General features: G+C 51.3%; 1 protein-coding gene across 1 annotated transcript in view; it reads left to right on the top strand.

Annotated features, from left to right (window-relative positions):
- MYO18B (myosin XVIIIB) overlaps positions 1-12,535 on the top strand; it is a 210,624-nt gene that overhangs the window by 145,159 nt on the left and 52,930 nt on the right. Inside the window, exons 36-38 of the mRNA XM_070474664.1 lie at positions 831-914; positions 2,278-2,415; positions 4,711-4,896. Of these exons, the coding sequence (XP_070330765.1) occupies positions 831-914; positions 2,278-2,415; positions 4,711-4,896 (408 nt within the window). The remainder of the gene's footprint in view (positions 1-830; positions 915-2,277; positions 2,416-4,710; positions 4,897-12,535) is intronic.

Here is a 12,535-nt window from a genome sequence, read left to right on the forward strand (position 1 = left end):
GGTCTCAGGACCTTGGAGGATAAACCACAAAGGTAAACAGGAATCGCGACTCACACTTACTTTTGTTCAAGATGGACATTTATTTGTTTAGCTACAAAAGCAGTAAATTAGTACGCTGATTATAAATACTGTAAAAGAATAAATACCTGTGGAAAATAGAAAGCAAAGAGCCCTCCTCCCCTCTGGGATCCTCTCTGGAGATAGTCACATTCAGCCATTTGGCTCAACTCTTTGTTAAGGCCCTGTACTCCCCATTGCCTCATTTAGTCTTCAGACGGACCCTGTGTAGAGGGTCTCAGCAGAGACCACCAGCCAGTGTTACAGATGGGGACACTGAGGTGCAGAGAGGTTCTGCTGCTTGCTGTGACTGGAATCCACATCTGGAACCCCAGTTGCTGCTGCTGCTGCTAAGTTGCTTCAGTTGTGTCTGACTCTGTGCAGCCCCACAGACAGCAGCCCACCAGGCTCCCCCATCCCTGGGATTCTCCAGACAAGAACACTGGAGTGGGTTGCATTTCCTTCTCCAATGCACGAAAGTGAACCTGACCTCAAATAGTCCTCTTCCCTCCGAATTCTGGCCCTAGTGCCGCAGCCACCTCACTCCATCTGGGCTCTCCAGGGCATATGATAAGGTGCTGGACAGTTGACCGAAGCTATGGGCTATCGTGTGGGAGTGAACCGCTCTCACTGAGATACTGGGGGATGTGCGAGGCCCTTTAGAACTAGCTGTTGTCATAGACACTCTGTGATGTGCACACATCTGTGGGTGGGGGAACAAGGGACTTCCAGCAGAGCCTGCGGTCTCAAGCTGACACTTTTCATCTCGCCAGTCTGCTGCCGACATTGGGCAGATCCAGGAACTGCAGCTGCAGCTGGAGGAAGCCAAGAAGGAGAAGAACAAGCTTCAAGAACAAGTATGTGCTCACAGCTGCCATGTTGTGGGGGAGGGCCATGGAAACTGGTATTCATTCACTCAGTTGTTCATTCAGCTTCAGTCACATGGCAAATGAATTGAGGACAACCCCAGCAGACACACACACACACCACTGCCCATGCTTTTCACACCCATACACACACACACCACTGCCACATGCTTTTCACACCCACACACACACACACACCACTGCCCATGCTTTTCACACCCATACACACACACACACCACTGCCCATGCTTTTCACACCCATACACACACACACACACACCACTGCCCATGCTTTTCACACCCATACACACACACACACACACACACACCACTGCCCATGCTTTTCACATCCATAGACACACACACACACACACTACTGCCCATGCTTTTCACATCCATAGATACACACACACCACTGCCCATGCTTGTTCACACCAATAGATATACACAGACACACACACAGACACACACACTACTGCCCATGCTTGTTCACACCCATAGATACACACACACCACTGCCCATGCTTGTTCACACCCACAGACACACAGACACAGACACACATACTACTGCCCATGCTTGTTCACACCCATAGATGCCCCACACAGTGAGGCCCATCAGACGTGCAGAGCAGGATTTCTCCTCCTGAGAAGTGGCTCCAAGGAACAGGGCTGGTCAGTGCAAGACAGGATCACCATCCTCTGTGAAACTTCCATTGAAGTCATGATTTCTCCTAAGTTGCCTAAGTTCCCCACTACCTAGTGAGTTGCTACCATCCATGAAATTCTGAAAGCTCTCCTAGAGCCCATGCCTGTGCCCACTTAGAGCAGCTATCAGAGTGACCGGGTCTCCAGCAGTGCCTGTGGGCACAGAATGACCACAAACAGAACAAAATAACAGCAGGAGTGGCCATTTGCTGGTGCTTATTATGTACCAGACATTAATCTTCTTCAGTCTTCACACACGAGAGTGAGTAAACAAGGCTCAAGGAAGCACACTGACCTTCCCAGACTCATCCAGCTAGACAGTGGGGACAGGTTTGGAACTCCAGGAGAGGTGCTTGGCTCCCAAACCCACTCTCAGTAGTGTCCTTGATGCGAAAGCTTTGCTGCCCTCAGACCCCAGGGCAAGAGCAGGAGGTAAGAGAGGCCCTGGCTGAAAGCCTGAGTGAAAGCTGAAGGCACAGGAAGGGGTGGGGTCCGGGGCGGGTCCTCAGCCTGGATCTGGCAGTTCCTGCGTGCGCATCTGAGCTGAGAAGGAGCGGTGCGGATGGGCCTAGGGCTGGGGCTGGCCGGGGCCCCTGACCCCGGACCCGGGCCGCCACGTGGTCAGTGGTTGTCTTGGGTGCGTCCCCAGCTGCAGGTGGCCCAGATGCGCATTGAGTACCTGGAGCAGTCCACTGTGGACCGGGCCATCGTCAGCAGGCAGGAGGCAGTCATCTGTGACCTGGAGAACAAGACAGAGTTCCAGAAAGTGCAGATCAAGAGATTTGAGGTACCAGTTGGCGTGTAAATGTTGCTCAGACCTAGAGCTGTGCAGGCTTTTGTGTCGGCTCTATCCTTCACGCCACCCTCCATTTGTCCTCTCGTATGCCTTTGTCTGGATCTGTATCACTCACCCACCTCCCATCCGAGTTCCCTCCCTCCCTCCTTCCTTCCTTCAGTCTCCCTGTCCCATCAGCTGCTCATCCACTTGGCCTGTCCACCTCCTGCATCCCCTTCCCCATATCCATCCACCAGTGTTGGTCCATCCATCTTCCCCTTTCCATTTGTTGTTCTTCCTTTTTCTTTTTTCTTTGCTTCCTCTGTGCTTTTTCCCCCCTTTAGACCTTGATCCCTCTGTCCATCTTTTTATCCATTGATGTACTTCTGCCCATCTTCACCCCCTGGCTCATCCACACAGGCACAGGGTACTTCTTCTGTAGCTAGTGTCAGGCTTTGTTTCAGGAACGTGAAAGACAGATGCTGCTTCCCAGAAGCACAGTGCTCTGTAGGAGATACGTACTTTGTGGGTGAGATACGTACATAAACACCCATAGTAAGGAGAGAGGTCTGTGAGGTTTGGAGGATGGAGGTCTTTTCAGGCCAGGGAATCAGGGACGTTTCCAGGACTTGGATGGGCAGCGGTGGGGTTCAGTGACTGTCTTCACTGTTAGCTCTGTACATCAACGGCATGGGACATTTACAGAGGCCATCACCACTGCCAGAACCTTCCACATCAGCTGCTCCACTTGATGTTCATCACAGCCCCTGGGGCAGGTAGGAGAGAATGAGAAGATGGCCCCAGAAAGGTCGAGTCATTCAAGATAAAGCAGGTAGCATCAGGGACAAGAGAAGATTGACTCCTGACCTTTGCTCCGTTCTGCTCTCAGGTTCTCATCTCCCAGTGGCCAGCTGGCTCACCCACAGGGTGACCGTGTGTTTAGCCAATGGAAGGCTATTCTTCTCACTCTGAAACATTTTCTCCCAACCCTCTATTGGGCATCTCATCTCTAGGAAAGCTGCTCTGGATGAAAACCAGAGAAAAACTCTCTGCCTTGACCCTCCATCATTCTTGGAATTGCTCGTGGGATCCCTCAGGGCACAATTGTCTCTGCAGATCTCCATGGAACTTTGATCTATGATATTTTAAATGACTAAATATGTAATATTGAGCTGCATCACATATAATTTTTTGCTTGATTCTAGCAGCAGCAGAGAAAAAACCATGGCTAGAATAACTTGAAACGGCAGATTCGGTCTCCAGATTCACCTTTACTCTGACATCACTGTTGGAATTTAGCAGAGCCCCAGGTCCTGGAGATGGGATACCTTGGGGACACAGTTTGGGCATTCTTCTTACGACCCTCCTGTTGCCCTTTGAAACTGTTGCTAAACTCCAATTGAACGAGAAAAGAGGAAGCGAGTTGTGAAGCTTTTCTTTCAGACCATCATTCAGTCTCTGATCTGGCAAGGGGCTCAGAATCCTTAGCAGGGACCTAAAATCTTCATGCAGGCTCCATTTTATGTCAACACTCGAGTATTTGCCCATCAGAATCGACTGGTTCCAGACTTGTTGGCCATGAATTATGCAGCCCCCTCCGTTGGGTTAAGGTCTTCAGTGATGCCCACAGCTCTTTTCTCTCTCCTCATAGTGTCATTGTGTCCTTCTGGCTTTTCCACACACACACACAAAGAAAAATGCCACAAAGTATGAGAGCTGAGGCTCATGGGAGATGACTTGCTCAAACCCCCTTGTTTTACAAATCGGGAAACAGTAACCCACCTTGGGGAAGGGGTTTGGACCCACCTCTCCCTCTCCTCCCTGCCTGATGTCTTCTCCATGGCACCACTCCACCTTCCAATCCTTGAGCTGAATGAAGGCTGCTATAAATATTAATTCCCAGCCCTTACCCAGCACATAGGATGTGCTGGGTACTAAGCCAAGCCTTCTGTATAACTTAATGTGTTCAACTCTCACAGCATCCCTGAGACATAGGTACAGGCATCTCTGCCTCTCTGAAAGGTTAATTACCTGCCCAGGGTCACATAGCTGGGAAGATAGGTAGAGGTAGGATTTGAACCCAGAACGTGAATTCAGTGTCAATCACTATGTACGCTGCCTTCCAGAGTAACAGCTCTCATTTTCTACGTTTCCTTCATTTTTGTACCAGAAATCAGGGTTATTACCGTAGTTACTTCATTAAAAGGCACAGAGACTCAGCAGAGGGTTTCTGTTCCTGGAACCCCCGGTGTCGGGCCCCAGACCTCTGACTCCAGGCTGGGCGTGTGCTCTCTGCCCGGGCTGCAGGTGCTGGTGATCCGGCTTCGGGACAGCCTGATCAAGATGGGCGAGGAGCTCTCGCAGGCCGCCGCGGCCGAGTCCCAGCAGCGGGAGAACAGCCAGTACTACCAGCGGCGCCTGGAGGAGCTCAAGGCGGACATGGAAGAGCTGGTGCAGCGGGAGGCCGAGGCCAGCCGGCGGTGCATGGAGCTGGTGAGTGCAGTCCTGGGGCCGGGGTTCCGCAGGGCAGCCCTCCTGCTTTCTGAGTAAGGCCCTCTGCGCAGGCCTCTGGGGTCTTGGTGTAAACCGGAAGCAGGGAAGAAACTGGAAGGGGATGGGCTGCGAGCCGACCCTGCCATTGGCCCCAAACTCCGGGGGCGTGTCCAAAGTGAGCCACTTCCGTTCCCTCCTGCAGGGAGCCTGTGTCTCAGGCTCCGAACTTTCTCTTTCTGCCTCACACTTTCTCCTCCAGAGGCAGGGCAGCCTTGTGCAAAGGGGGAAGAATCAGCATTTATTATATTTCTCTCTTGCATAGTCCTAAGACCCATAATACCGTGTAATCGTCATGTAGTCGTTATAACCATGAGAAGTCAGAATTATTATCCCCCTTTACAGATGAGGAAACTGAAGCTTGACAGAGCAGACTTGTCCTGGTCATTCCTAGTAAGCATGAGAGCTCTTCCTGGGCTGTTAACAACCACCACAAAGATAAAAGACAAAAGCAATTGTGCTAAGCCCACCACTTATTAAGCACTGGCCAGGTGCCGGGTTCTGAGTTAATCCTTTCTCATTTAAATCTCCATGTCAGTTCTGTGAGGTAGGTACTGATCTTATTGCCATTTCCGGATGGAAAAACCGAGGCCCAGGGACACACACGTGTCAAACTGAGGCCCAGAGTGGTACATTCACTTGCTCAAGGCCACACACAAGTAAGACATTAAATTCAGTTCTGCCCAACTGTGTAGTCTCTGCTCTTATTCACTGAGCCATGCTTGTTCCCTGCTGTGGCTCAGGGTACTTTTTAAATTGCATTTCCTTCCCAATGGGAAGGTTTCTCCATAGTCGATTATATTTTCATGAGGACAGTCTCCTGCAGGGATCGCAGAGCACCTGAGACAGCCTGCTCCTCCTTTCCCTGAGGAGCCCAGCTGTCTTCCAGCCTCCAGGTTTCCACCTGCATGGCCTGGAGGCACCCGGCACCCCCTTGGCCTGCCACGACACACCTCCTCTGAGACAACCCTGATTGCACTGTGGTTCGGCCCAGAGGGCTCTAAATCACCGTCATTATCTCCTTCCTGCCCGGTCCACTCTGGGTCTGTGACAGGTCTCGCCGCCTTGTCCTCCTGCAGCAAGTATACTTCTCGGGCCACTGCCTCCCGCAGCCGGTGTCACTTCCATCAGCTCTGCCCTTGACAGGCCGGCAGCCCGCCTGTCATGTGGGGGAGGCGAGGCTCTGCGCAGAGACCCGGGTTCCCAGACAGAATCCCAGCCCTGTGACTGGCAGCTCCTCTACTCCACCTCGCCCCCGGTGGCCCCAGGAGACGGCGAGGCTTTCTTCCACCTGACAGGCTAACTTACGTGTTAACCAGCCCTGCTTCTCATGCAGCCCAGCTCCCGTCCTGCCAGCTCTGGCTGGACTCAGACATTACCCCAGCCTTTCTCCTCTGCTGTCTTCTTTAACTAGCCACACACCCAAGCTTTCCAGTCCCATCAGGTGGTGGTTTCCTCTTCTCCCTTCTGCTCTTTTTCTCCTTCCCTCCCTTCCTCTCCTCTCCTTTCCTCTTTCTTAACTTCCCTCTGTGCACCCCCATTCCCAGGGACATGACACCCCCATTTCCAGGGACATCGTATACTTAAGATCTATAAAGGCCCTAAAAGGTGGCAAAGGTTATAATGCAACCCCCATACACAAACCAAAACTCTAAAGCACAAAGCTTGCACATTTGCTGAAGTTAGACCCACATCTTTCTCGGTTTTCTCATTGCAAGATTCTGGATAAGCTTACCAAGACTGAACTATCCTTTTTATTTTGTTGTCTTTGGGGTTGGGTGGTGTATTAGTTTTCTAGGGCTGCCTTGGAAATTTACTTCAAACTGGTTGGTTTATCTATTTTTTTAAATATTTATTTGACTGCACTGCATCTTAATTGCAGCTCCCAGGATCTTTGATCTTTGTTGTGGCATGCGGGGTCTAGTTCCCTGACCAGGGATTGAACCTGGGCCCCCTGCCTAGGGAATGTAGACTCTTAGCCACTGGACCACCAGGGAAGTCCTAACTGGGTGCTTTAAAATGAGAGCAATTTATTCTCTCACAGTTCTGAAGGCCAAAGTCTGAAGTCAAAATATTGGCAGGTCTACGCTCCCTCTGATGGTTCCAGGGTAGAATTCTTGTTTGCCCTTCCAAATTCTGGTGGTTCTAGGTGGTTCTTGGCATAAGGCTGGGTCACTCCAGCCTCCGCCTCTGTCTTCACATGGTCCTCCTCCTGTGCATGTGTGTCTCAGATGCCCTTCGACCTTTTCCTCTAAGGCCACCTGTAACTGGATTTCGGGCCCACTCTAAATCCAATCTGATTTCATCTCAGGTTTTTACCTTAGTTACATCCATAGACACCCTTTCTCCGCATAAGACCATGCTGACAGGTTCTGGGAGGACGTAGCTCTCAGGGGGCGCCCCTTCTAGCCCCTCTGGAGGGAGGGCGCATCGCGGCACAGCCGGCTGTTGCGCAGTGATTCTGTGAGGGCAGGGCACACAGGGGCAGGGGCAGGCCTGTCCTAACAGGGGAGGTCCCCAGCTCACCAGCCCACCTGCCTTCCTGCAGGCACCTTGCCTTTGAGCCCCAGGGTAGATGTTTCCACTGGGGGAGGAGACGATGCCATATTTCCTCATGTCCTTGTTTATCCATTTACTCAACACCAAGTCTGGGCACGGCACGCAGATGGCATTGGAGGGGAGGGACAGGGAAGCACACGGTCCCTGCTTTTTGTAGAAGCTCACAGCATGGGCAGAGCACTGCTGGTGGGAGAGCTGGGTGAGGGGAGTTCTCAGAGGAGCCCTGTGGCCGAGGCCCCTCCCTCGGCATGGCGTGGCGTGGCGTCCTGGCACTCTGCTAGGCGTCTAGGAGGTGGCATCTAACCTTTCAGGCTCATGGCTGTGCCACCAGTTTGCCTTCTTCCCTTCCACCTCTATAAGACAAGGGACGGCTGCTCTGTGTCGTGTGTTCTCGATAGACTTCACCTGCGAGGCAGTCAGGGTTCCAGTTCTTTCATTCTTTGCATTGATATGTGTCCCTAGTCTTTACTCCAGGCCAAATGCAGGGCTGGATGTTGGGGACCAGCAGGGAACAAGACGGACCCTCACCCCCGAGGAGCGTATACCGCAGGGAGAAACATTGCCAAGGCCACTGCTTGTGTGTTTTCCATGTTTCTATGTTTCTAGCTTTCTCTGAAAGCTTCTCCCAAGCTTTCATGGGCAAACAAAGGATCCATGTGCTGGGATCTGGAGGGTCTTAGAAGGCCAGGTGGCATCATGCTCCTACTCACAAGTCACTTCTGTGAGTAACCACTGCCCTCTTCATCTTCTGTTTTTAAAGTTCAAATCTCCCTGGGAGGGATAATAAATTTTTGAACTCCCTGAGCCAAGCATTCATTCATTCATTCGTCCCCTGAGTGAGCATTGATTGGGTCACTCTGGGCTTAAGCTGTTTGCAGATGTCATCTTTAAAAAAAAAAAAAATGTTTCTTTACGTGGTGGCTGCCGGATCTTTGTTATGACACATAGGATCTTTAGTTGAAGCAAGCACAGTCTTAGTTGCAGCAAGTGGGATCTAGTTCCCTGACCGGGGATCAAACCCTGACCCCCTGCATTGCAGTCGCAGAGTGTTAGTCACTGCACTGCCAGGGAAGTCCCAGATGTCACCTTCTTTCATGCTTCCATCACCCCAGCAGGTGTGGACGTGCAGTGCAACCCTAGGCCGCAGAGTCGGGTGGCAGAGCTGGGGTCAGCTTCCTGCATGTCCAGCTCAAAAGCTCTCACTGGGACAGCACGCTGCCCTCCCAACCCACCCCTGCTGAGAGACGGTCTCTCTGCTGCAGGAGACCCCACAAAGGATCCCACACCTTGGACCGCGGTGAGAAGCGGGAAGGATGTTGATGGCTCTGCCCTCCGCATTCCTTCCCGCCTGTCCCAGCCTGTCCCATTTGTCACTGCTGGTGTTAGTTTAAAGGGCCGTGAGTTGTTTCGTGTGAATGATTTACACCCCTGGCCGGCACACCGGCACGTCCAGATCAGGATCAATTACCCCGCCGATGGAACGTCTCTTCCCAGAAAAAAGAAAAATGAGGTTTTGCCATTAATTTTCGTAAATGTACTATTCCTGGCGACTCCAGGAGCCATTATGGAGAAAAGAATATTCTGGCTCTAAATCATTCAAGTCCCTTTGTCATTGGGGCGGCGAGACAGCTCATCTGTGGATATATGTCCTGTTGTTTTTCCATAGCTAACGGAGCTCGGGCAAAACCACCTCACCCCAGGACAGTGTAGCCAAGGGAGGTCAAGGGCAGCTGAAAGAACTGAGGGTGACTGGAAGGCCAGCCCCCTGCCGGCGTCCAGCCAGACGCACCGGTTTTGAAGGCTGCGCCTGTCGGGTTTACCCTTCATTACTTGGGTCTGACTCTGTAGTCTTAACTCTCCCTTGAGCCACGTGCTCTTTCACAAGCTGGCCCCTCTGCTCACTCTTCGCTCATCCCCCAGTGACCCAAGCTAGAAATCACAATGGCCCTTCTCTCTCCGGCTCACACAGATTAATGACCATGCCTGCTGATTTTATCCTATTGAGGTAGTTTTCAAATCCACCCACTCCTGTTCCAACGCCGTGTCCTCTGTCTTTATTTTAATCTGCAACCCCCCGGACTGGGCCTGTACAGTTGCCTTGTATCTTGGCTCCCCACTGTTCCTCTATGATTGCTCCTCCCTGCAGATCCTTCTAGAAGGGGCACATCTTTACTGTGATACTCTTCCGCTAAGAAATCTTCCATGGCTCTCCTCCACTGCCTTCAGAACAGAGCCCCAGCTTCTTCCTAGAGGTCGAGCCTCTGTAGCTTGCTCCGCCTTTGGTTGTCGGCCTCTTAGCACCTTGCATGATCTGCTCGAGCATGAAGGCCCAGCGTTCTTGCCCCTCTGTCAGATGATTTCTTGACTCGTCACCTTTGTTCTCACGCGTCCCTCTGCCTGCCTCCTCAACCTTGCGGATTCAGATCGGGGCTCACTGTCAGGAAGCCCTCACGGCTCTGCAATGCCTCTGTGTCCCCACATGGCCTTGCGTTCACCCCATTCGCATAGGTTATTGTGATTGCCTGTGTTCTTGTCTTCCCAGACTGGGAGTCTCTGAGACAGGGGTGTGTTTATTCACCCGTTGGTCTTCAGTTCAGGGTCAGGCATAGGATAGATCCTCAGAAATTGTTTTGCTGAGTGGTTTTCACAGCATTTTGAAATTTTACCTTTTAAGAGAACAGCTCAAAAATTATCTTAAAAGTTGGAACTTTCAGATCAACACACTTTGGTTTGCATCCTGCCTCATGGCTGTGCCATCTCCCTGATGTTCTGGGAGATGCAGACATGGATGGACCAGGGCCTGTGCCTCTGGAGATCTCAGGATCCAGAGGAGGAGATGCGTGTGTCTCTGAATATTTCTGATACAGGCTGGGATGTGCAAGCAAAAAAGAGGAAGTGGTTTGGTAGAACTGGGAGACCAGGAGAAGTTTGCCTGGAGGATGTACCATCTGAATGTTTTCAATGATGAATCAGTGTAGGCTGGCAGCTTTGGGGTGCTATGTTTAGTTGCTCAGTCATGTCCAACATGTTGCGACCCCATGGACTATAGCATGCCAGGCTCCTCTGTCCATGGGGATTCTCCAGGCAAGAATACTGGAGTGATTTGCCTTGCCCTCCTCCAGGGGATCCTCCCAATCCAGGGATTGAACCCAGGTCTCCCACATTGCAGGCCGATTCTTTACTGTCTCAGCCACCGGGGAAGGCCAGGTTTGGGGTAGCAGCTGTCTGATTGTGGTTGTCTTGACCTCCAAGCAGTTACATTTGACAAATGCCTGCTGTGTGGCTGGCAATGTCCACCTCTCCACAAAGGCAGACATAAACCACCTGTCAGGATGTAAACACAAGCTCTTTGCTTCTTTCTTTCTTTTCTTCTCTTCTTTATCCTTGCAACTCCCCCACTGACCACCAACTACAAAACATCCCTGCCCCACCCCCACCTCCTGCCCTCTCCTGCTTCTCTTGCTGGGCAAGTTCTCAGTGGTCTGGCTGTGGACACGGAGTCTCTCTTTTTCTCTCATTTCCTCACACAATTGTTCTGGCTCATTTTGGGGAGGAGGATCTGTATTAGTTTCTCAGAGCTGCCATAACAGGTTACCAGAAACTGGTTGTCTTAAGACAGAGATGTGTCCTTGGATGGTCCCAGGGGCTGGAAATCTGAGAGCCAGGTGTCAGCAGGCCCACTCCCTCTGCAGGCTCTGGAGGAGATTCTTTCCTTCTTCCAGCTTCTGGGAGCCCCAGGCATTCCATCTCACTCCCCATCTTCACATGGTCTTCATCTCTTCCCCATCTCTGTGTCCTCGCTTCTCCTCAGGACACCAGGCCTCAGATTTAAAGCTCCCCTAATTAGTATGACCTTGTCTTAACTACATTTGCAAAGACCCTATTTCCAATAAGGTTATAGTCTCAGGTTCCAAATGGATATGATTTTTGGAGAGGACATGTCAGCTCACTACAGGGTGGTGGAAAGAGCCCTGGACTTGAAGTAGGAGCCCACGGGTGACTAAGTGAACACTGCAGAACCTCAGTTTCCCCTTCTGTAAAATGGGAGCAAGATGCAGCTGATCTCATTGGGTGGCTGAGATGGTGTATGTAGAAGTGCCCAGTGATAGCATACAGTAGGCACTTACTAGATGCTACTGTGTTTTCTTTCTCCTTTCTTTTCATGCCTATGGTGACTCTTTCTTCATCCACTCAGACAACATCATAAGTCCACCAGCTCCATGTGCGCATCCCGCCTAGTGTCCACGATGGCTGGGGGCTGTGTTGATGAGAGCTAGGGCTTTACAGCTTACTGCATGCTGGGCGTTGGGGTAAGAACTTTACCTGAGATCTGTCCTTTAAGCATCACCCTTGGAGGTCATTGTCCCTCTTTTACCAATAAAGAAACCAAGATCAGAGAACTGGAGCAACCACTCCAAAATCTACACTCCAGTCAATTAACTGAGATAGAATCTGGACCCAGGTCTGCACTGGCTCAAACCCATTCTCTTCTTCGGAAGATTTAGACACATGGTATTTACTCATTCAAATACATTTTTTACAAGTGAGTCATAAAAATGAATATTGCCTTTGATTTTGTAATCTAGGGTCTCTCCGTCTTGGTGTTACTGACATTTTGAGTTGAATAAATGTCTGATATGCGGGCTGTCCTGTGCCTTGTTGGATATTTAGCAGCATCCCTGGCCTCTGCCCAGCACATGCAAATAACCCCATCTCAGGCCTTTCCAGTTGTCCCCTACGGAGCAGAGTCACCCTGTTAATAATCACTGCTCTGATCCCATCCTCTCAGTAACCCTAAGTAACACCCACAATACTGTCCACTTTGTGCGTGTGTGTGTGTGTGTGTGTGTGTGTGAGTCATTCAGTCGTGTCTGACTCTTTGCAACCCCGTGGACTAGCCCATCAGGCTTCTCTGTCCATGGGATTCTCCAGGCAAGAATACTGGAGTGGGTTGTCATGCCCTTCTCCAGGGGATCTTCCTAACCCAGGGATCGAACCTAGGTCTGCTGAGCCACTGGGGAAG

Source organism: Odocoileus virginianus, chromosome 12, assembly GCF_023699985.2.
Source record: "Odocoileus virginianus isolate 20LAN1187 ecotype Illinois chromosome 12, Ovbor_1.2, whole genome shotgun sequence".
Taxonomy (NCBI): Eukaryota; Metazoa; Chordata; class Mammalia; order Artiodactyla; family Cervidae; genus Odocoileus; species Odocoileus virginianus.